This window comes from Lethenteron reissneri, chromosome 34, assembly GCF_015708825.2.
Source record: "Lethenteron reissneri isolate LAM-NWPU_2019-01 chromosome 34, ASM1570882v1, whole genome shotgun sequence".
Taxonomy (NCBI): domain Eukaryota; kingdom Metazoa; phylum Chordata; class Hyperoartia; order Petromyzontiformes; family Petromyzontidae; genus Lethenteron; species Lethenteron reissneri.
This window is the reverse complement of record NC_083812.1, coordinates 13,377,039-13,385,316: the sequence shown is the minus strand read 5'-3', so window position 1 is coordinate 13,385,316 and position 8,278 is coordinate 13,377,039. Positions and strand designations below refer to the sequence as shown.

Sequence of the window (8,278 nt, the reverse complement as noted above, 5' to 3'; positions counted from 1 at the left end):
CGAAGCCAACCGTGCTAATTGGAGGTGCGGGGGTAGGAGAAATTAAACAAAAGCAGTTCTAAATAAATTAGTTTTCAATCTAGATTTCAAAGTGCATAGCTCCAGTGGATTCCTTATGTCGGAACGAAGAGCGTTCCAGACGGACGCAGAGGCGCATCTGAAAGTGCGTGAAGCAGTGACCGTCTTTGTTCAATGGCCAGCCATGAAAGAGACTACGGTAATCTCATGTGTACACATACTCTATGAATATATTTTTCCCCACATGCCATATTTATGGCAACTATATTTTTTATGCAGGTGTAAACTATTTTTTAAGTAACTAATAATAATACATGTAATATAATAGACAATAAGATACACTTACTTTTCACACTGATGGTTGTACAGTATAGATGCCCAATGGGTTATTGATCAGCTTCTGTTTTGGAAGTGTATCACGTTACGATCCACCCTTCCATCTCTGTGCTTCGATTTTACGTCCTGGTTTTCGAGGAACGCATCCTGGGTGTAAACCGGGGTGTGCCTGCATTTTTGAATAATGCAATGTCTGCAATTGTTTTATTTTGGCGAGTTGTTGGAATAATTTACAGCACTGGAGACACAAATGACTACAAAGGGGAGATATAAAAAAACATTGAATTGCATCATGAATTAAAATGTATAATCCTTGGAATCTGCGGGGGAATAGGTGAATATAATTGCCTAACTAATGTGGTCATCCATATCTTTCTCAGAAAACAAGTACCCCAGTAAACATCAAATGGTGGGTCAATGTTGCACGTTTAATGGAATGTAGCGATCGATAATGCACCCTTTACCTGACACAGCTTTTTATAAAAATCTCCTTTGAGTTCGCTAACATCTGGAAAAATATGGCAACATATGCTTGATTTAGATGATAGTTTATTATGAATTTCCACTTATGAAATAGCTTGACAAAAAAAATCATAAATCCTTTGAGTTCGCTAACATCTGGAAAATATGGCAACATATGCTTGACTTAGATGACATTTTATTATGAATTTCCACGTATGAAATAGCTTGACAAAAAAAATCATAAATACATTCACAGTACAGATGAAACGCGGCGTTTTGTTGACAGTGAAACGATGACAACCCCATAGCGTCTGACGATGGCACAAAGAACGGGAGCTTACACAGCACCGCGCAGTACAGTATATTCTAATTGTAAATCTCATTCTCACCCAGGGGAATGTACAGAGATTATAAAACTTGCACCGCCAGCAGAAACAAAGTATTACATCAAAGAGGACCATACAGCGGACACTACACAGCGACAACATTCCACAAACTGGGACAGCTCGTTACGGAATGTTTTACTGAACAAATGTACGAGATTATACAACGACAAACTGTGCGTTTGTTCGGATGGTGGCGTAACAATCTCAATGGCATAGATGGTATCCAAATGGCATGGTGTTCTTGGCAAGTCCTGGGCAAATGGCAACATTGGCATCGGTCTTCATTGGCAAAGAGAGTATGGATGGCACTTTGACAGAAATGCTCTGTCACGAATTTCCATGGGGGCCATTTCATGTTGTCACATTGGCCTGGGAGACGTGGAACGCGGTGCCGTCTCTGGGGGTGTGCGCGCCCATCGTGTTGAGGGCTGCGAGATATTCGGCGAGTTTGTGACTAATTGGACGTTTACGTAAGCCGTTGTGGAATGTGATTCAGAAAAAAAACCTCTTAAATAATTGTGCTCTTTTGTGAACTCCACTTTAACAAATGGGGCACTTTTGAGTTTAGTTTATTTACATAAAAATATAACTTGGATTTTATAGCATTTAAATGTGACTGCATATGAACCCGCTGTACAAAAACACTGCATATTTATTTTATGGACAATGGCAGTCAGTCATAGGCAGAGTGTTGACAGCATGCATTTCTGGGGGAAGGAAGTTACAGACAATAGAGGCAGGAGGAGGAGAATGAATGACTTCGCACCGAGCAAAGGTTGAAGGTTGGAAAAAAAACCCATCAGACCAGGTCACATTGCCCTCGATCTGATGCTGCGCATGGCGGTAATGCGAGCGTGTGCGCAACGTTTGTGTGAGTTGGACACGATCCTGAGGTCAGAAGTCATGATCCCAGCCCGATGTTTCATCTGGGGGTACGTCCAGATCTTCTGGAAACCAGTCAAAGTTCTTGAAGTCTGTGGGCCCTGACACCTGCATACAGCACCAGGCAGACGACCCCACATTTATGTCTAAATGCGACCGCACCACGAGATGCTGCACAAAAACAGTGGACTTCCTAGCGTGAGCGTCAGCCGAGTTGCCCACATCAACTGACTAAATGCAAGAACCTGCCTCTCTCTTTAGCGGGGAGGCCAGCTGATTAGCTCGGAGGCCTTCCCAGTCAAACCCCTGGAACCACCTGCAGAGAAAGGCACAGCAGCAAACCAGCTCAGAAATTGAATGGTACAGTGTAAATAATTTTTTTACACCACAGGGTTAGGAGTTGTCTCAACATGTGATAATAAAGTAATATATTTGTCCAACAAAGTCTCACATGTCATATATGACGAGCCAACAAATTATGCACATTCTACTCAGAAATCACTGTAAACATGTAGAGAAATGTGACATCTAAGGCGGAGAGAGTATGGATGGCACCTTGACAGAAATACTCCATGAGGGCCATTTCATGTTGCCAGATTGGCGATGGGAGGCCTGGGAGACATAGCACATGATGTTGTCTGGGGGTGTGTGTGTGCCCATCAGGTTGAGGGCTGCGAGATCGTTGGAGGTTGTGACTAATTTATGTCAGCTTCTTGTATATTGAGAGTTCGGAAAACAAACGAGTTTGCGGTCGTCGGATGGACAAAGCGTTGTGGGGAGCATGGCACTGCGATGTGGGGGCGATGGATCACGTTGCAGGGACTCACTTGTGCTTCCTCACGTCCCCTACGCCGTGCTTTTGGTTTCCCAGTCTCTCCGACGGGTTCTGTCTGGGAAGCCAACAGTAAAAGGTACGCAACACAATATAATCGTTAGCATCGTCGTGGAGAATACAAGTAACGAGATAAATTATCAGACACAATAGCTCCTTTATTTATCTGTCCCTCCAAATAAGTTAAATATTTTTTTTACATTTTCCATCCACTACAAGGCCTTCTGGGAGTGCATAATAAAATGTATGTTGAAACCGGTCAAGACTTTTCTTGCATTGAACCAATGCTACTGAAATGATGTACTCCAAAATGGTGGTTGACGGGAGGTGTAAAATATACTTTTATTTTTTATGTGCAGCGATGGATATGTAAAGGAGACAAAGCGTCCGATTATCTTTCTTCTTTTTGCAAAGGTACAGATCAGGGTGTTCAGCACCAATTTCTCTTCTCTTTGCTTCTCTGTCCCCCTTCCCTTCCCCTGTAGTCACTAAACTCTCATATCTTCTGCCTGATTATATCGCATTGTACGTGTTTTTTTTTACATGGAATTTAAATGGCGATAATTGAAATTGAAATAAAAAAAATATTTCACAAATTTCTTTGTACATCACAAGGATGCAGAAATAATAAACGAAGATGATGATGATGACGATGCGTGGCGGTGTTGTTTTGGTGTGTGTTGTTATTATATGTACAAGCCCTTCAATTTTCAAAGCTCTTTAAAAAAACGACCAATATGAAACCGATAACAAACAAGCAGACATACAACGCCGTGTTGGATGGGTGAGCGTGGATGTGTCAACAAGAACGAGTGAGTGTGGACGGGTGAGCATGGATGGGTAGTTACGCATCGGTGAGCGTGGACGGGTGAGAGTGGATGTATGGGTGGGTGCGCATGGCTGAGCGTGGATGGGTGAGCGTGGATGAGTGAGCGTGGACGGGTGAGCGTGGATGAGTGAGCGGAGTGGACGACAGAGCAAAAGAGCCTCCTCCACCTGCACAGCCTGCGGATGATGTCCTCGGCCCTCTTCCCCACCTCATTGGGGAAGTGCACCCTCTCCATGCCCCACAGGATGGCGTTGTACGTCTTCATGGGGTCCGTGCCTGAGAACGGGGGACTGGGCGAGGGCGACGGTGGACGACACGGAGAGGGGGACTCGTGAAGCGAGGGGATCGAGTTTGTGTGCAGGGTGGATGACAGACGGGGGTGGGCGCACGCTTAAGAATCTCCGGGACTGTAACGTGGTGGCCCAGCGGTAGGTCGTTGGCAGCTTGTTGCAGAGGTTCGCTGGTCGAATCCGCAGGCTGCCCTGGTTTTAACCGTATAAAATGTGCTGTCCGTTTCAACAGTGGACATTAAATAAGAAGCGTAGGCCACGCTGTGCCGGCATCATGGTCAGAATTTGCCAAGTTTGGAAAATTCACTCCCAAAGATGGTAAATTCATTGGGAAACACAGCAATCATCGCCCCCTACTGAAAACAAATGAGGACCCTCCTGAAAAAATATTTGAGGCTCAGTGAGACTTGCCTGGGTACACAAGTGTAATGATAATAATATGAGCTGCTAGGTGATTTGTGAGCCAAGTTTTGCAGGTGCCTTTTAGTGGGGGGACGTGAGTGAGCGAGCGTGGGGATAACGCTGATACGTGTAACCCACACAGTGGAATCTAAACTAAACTGTATCAAACTAAACTGTTGTTATTTTACCAGGTAAGGCCCACTGAGCTATTAGCTATTTTCAGAAGCGACCTGACCACAAATGATAGCCCAATGAATGTGCAAATTGATAGCACTCTAAACGGATGTTTCTAAATGTCGGAAAAAACAGAGGACCCGATGAAAAATCCATCAGGGTCAGGATCGAACCCATGACCTCCTGTATACCAGGCGAGGTAGTTAATATCTCGCCACTCCAGCGCCCATCAAAGGTTTAGCGTTCAATGTCAAATCTGAACTAATCGGTGTTCAAACAATTATTGAGTTATGACACTATAAAGGCAGATCGAGCGCATTGAGATCCATGGTGGAACAGCATCAACTGTGAAAGCTTGTAAGGCAAACATTGGAAGGAGGCGTATTGTTTGCCTATTTATTTTTATACTTAAATCCTCCACAAATGACAAGAATGATGATCGTAAGGTACAGTTGTGTTTTTTTAAGAATCACCGCTAGAGCTTTTGGGTAATCGCCCAGTCGACATTGAACTTTGGGCCAACGTTGGTCCAAGATTCCCACAACCTCATGCCAACGTCGGTCAAACGGTGCGTGGGTTTACTGGACGGTGCGTGGCGTTGTGCCGGCGCGTTGGTGGCTGGGCGGGCGAGTGCCCCGTGAGCGAGTGCGATCGAGCGAGCGAGCGATCGAGTGAGCGAGCGAGCGACCACCGTCACGTGTGACCCACACGCCGGCGAGCAGCTCGTAGACGAGTACCCCCAGCGCCCAGCAGTCGGCGCCGCGGTCGTGTCCCCGGTTCACGATCATCTCTGGGCACACGTACTCGGGCGTGCCACAGAACGTCCACGCCTTGCGCCCGCAAGCCAGCTTCTTGGCAAAGCCGAAGTCTGCCTGCAGGGACGCCAAAGCAATCCGAAAGTCACATTCGGCCCAGAGCAAGGAAAAAGGTTACCCACTCCTGGCTCACAGCGGGAAGAAAGGCTCATTTTAAGCGCACATTTGCGCAACCACTTGTAATCAAAGCTGCCCGGGTTGGGCCCGGCGTTCAGCATTTATTCTCTCAAGCTTTTGTCACGCACTACTGCGGGCATCTTTGGGAGTTGATTAAAGAGAAGAAATGTTCGGCGGCATGTGCGTGCCAACGCCGGCGTCAGCTCGGGTGGCCGGCGCGTGGCGGCCGTGTTCACCATCTTGACGTAGCCTCGCGCGTCGAGGAGCAGGTTCTCGGGCTTGAGGTCGCGGTAGAGGATCCCGCGCGCGTGCAGATACGCCAGCGCCTCCACCACACACGCCACGCAGAACCGCGCACTCACCTCCTGGAACCCGCCGCTGCACAACACGCACAGAGACAACGTCCCCCTGCCGTGGAGCCAACACAGGCCGTCGGGAAGCAAGTGCGGTTAGTGGTATGCGGCACGCGAGGGTGGGGTGATGCCAGTGCCACGGCCGACCGCCTTTGTCTTCCCCGGTGCTGATGTTGTCACACTGCACCAGGTACTGATTTAAGGCCGAGTCGATCTAGGGGAGACCCATGACTGGCCATGTCGAATGGTGGAGGGTTATGACACATTTATAAATAACGCGATCTAACCCAAAAACGTTGATTATGAATAATATTGGTCGCGAAAGCCTGCGTGTTAAACTTCGTCGCTGGTGTTGACCGTGAGCGGAAATCGAACGCGGGTCGCCGGGTTCATGGCGCGACGCGCTGACCGCTACACCACGTGTGTGCGTGCTCACCTGTCCCGCAGTACGCTCCACAGCTCACCGCCGAGACACGCCTCCATGAGCAGGAACACGAACTTCTGGTCGCGGAACGTGCGGTAGAACCTGGCGGGGCGCACAGGGATCAGCCGGCCGCACCCCAGGCCGCACGATGCAATGTGACGCTACGCTACGCGACGGTCTCCATCTACGCGGGTGGCCAGGATCGTCGCCTCTGGGCCCTCTCTCGTATTCTTAGGTTTTTTTCGGTAAAGTCACGTAGGTAAAAAATTCATATAAATTAAATAAAAATCACGACGTTTCGGAGGCAACACAAGCTTCCGTCTTCAGGTGGAACTGTCACAACACGAAAGCTTGTGCTGCCTCCGAAACGTCGTGATTTTAATTTTATTTTAATTTTACTTTTATTAATTTAAATGTTTTACCTACGTGACTTTACCGAAAAAACCTAAGAATATGAATGCTTGCAGTCACGAAAGCTTCAAATCTACAATTAATACCCTCTCTCGTACTTAGTCAACGAAGCTAATGATTATTTAATATTATGTTTGCAAGAGTTTTCAGTCGAACTCGGACCCGTATCCAACAAAGGGGTTGCTTGCCTCTCAACATCTGGCAGTTCACCAGCATTGGTCTGAGCGAGCCGGACTTTACCATGCAGAGACCGAATATCGAAACTCGTCCAGAGTTTGCTCGCATTAAATCAAAAGACCCAACGCAGAAGATCCCTGTGTTTAATCTTCCACGAAAGCTCATGGTCCACCCTAAATTGCACCTGCACAAATCATGGCAGATGCAGATACCTGATGCGCAAAGTGAAAATGTAAAACTCTCCACTAGTCTGTGACTGTGGTCATTCCGCACACGACGTACAACGTATAACGACGCAATGCCCGATCCACAAATACGTAGTTGGCATCGCAGCGAAACACCACACTGCTCCTGACGCAGTTATCTGGCTTGACCACCTGAATGTGAAAATGATGTTGTTGCTCTGCATCTACATCAGTCGTACGAAAGAAGAAGAATGATGTTGAAATTATTCACTCAAACAATACCACCGCCCACGCCTCCCCCCGGGCGCTTACCGCACGATGAAGGGGGAGCTGCACTCCTGCAGGATGCGCTTCTCCGAGTACACGTGCTCCTGCTGCTTCGACTCCACCACAAACTTCTTCTTCAGACACTTGAGCGCGAACGTCACGTCGCTCTCCTTCAGCTTCACCTGCGTCACTCGGCAACAACCGCCGACGGTGACAAATTAACAGCGACAGTTACGGAGATGACGGCGCAGCGCAAACCATCTACACGGAGGATTAATTTCAGCCGCGTTTGTCTGGGTCGGCTACCCGGGGCGCACCGCATCCGGCGCACCTCTACGGTGTGACTATCGGCCGCACGCCGCACTACTCTGGTCCACTGGGTGACCCGCGGAAAATATTGAGTGAGATTATTAAGCCCTGGCCGCACGCGCACACACACACGTGCGTGTGTGTATGCGCCGTAAAGCCGGGAGACGATTGGACCGGCCGAACGCGGCGCTCACCAGCTGCACGCGGCCGAACCCGCCGACGCCGAGGGTGGCGATGACGTCCATGTGGGTGCGGGGGTCAGAGGTCGGCAGGGCGGAGAGCAGCTCCATGAGCCGCGTCGTCTCCTCGTCCAGAGTGGCCGGGCTCAGCTGGGACTGGGGTCGCCTAGCAACGACGGCGACGCGCGTCAGGGACAGCGTTAGCATTGAGAGCACGGGTGAGCATTGGGATGAGAGGTCAAGGGGTCAGGGCTATTGTTATTAATAGAGTGAAGGGGAGGATAAAGGTTAGGGCTTCTCGCGGTAAGGGGTTAAGGTTTAGGGACAGAAATAGCGTTTAGGGATAATTGTTCATTTAGATTGGGGAATAGACCCCGAGTTACGGGTTTGGGATAGAGTTAGGGTCAGGTTTCCAGCTACGGTGCCCTTA

The 8,278-nt window shown here is 48.5% G+C and overlaps 1 protein-coding gene across 1 annotated transcript in view; it reads right to left on the bottom strand.

Annotated features, from left to right (window-relative positions):
- Positions 1 to 561: 561 nt before the first annotated feature.
- Positions 562 to 8,278, bottom strand: part of LOC133350692 (cGMP-dependent protein kinase 2-like) — a 50,482-nt gene continuing 42,765 nt past the window's right edge. The window contains exons 14-22 of the mRNA XM_061565329.1: positions 7,864 to 8,014; positions 7,406 to 7,542; positions 6,333 to 6,422; positions 5,780 to 5,921; positions 5,320 to 5,483; positions 3,913 to 4,035; positions 2,912 to 2,974; positions 2,334 to 2,400; positions 562 to 2,192 (exon numbers count right to left, since the gene is read on the bottom strand). Coding sequence (XP_061421313.1) covers positions 2,097 to 2,192; positions 2,334 to 2,400; positions 2,912 to 2,974; positions 3,913 to 4,035; positions 5,320 to 5,483; positions 5,780 to 5,921; positions 6,333 to 6,422; positions 7,406 to 7,542; positions 7,864 to 8,014 — 1,033 coding nt within the window. The 3' untranslated portion in view covers positions 562 to 2,096. The remainder of the gene's footprint in view (positions 2,193 to 2,333; positions 2,401 to 2,911; positions 2,975 to 3,912; positions 4,036 to 5,319; positions 5,484 to 5,779; positions 5,922 to 6,332; positions 6,423 to 7,405; positions 7,543 to 7,863; positions 8,015 to 8,278) is intronic.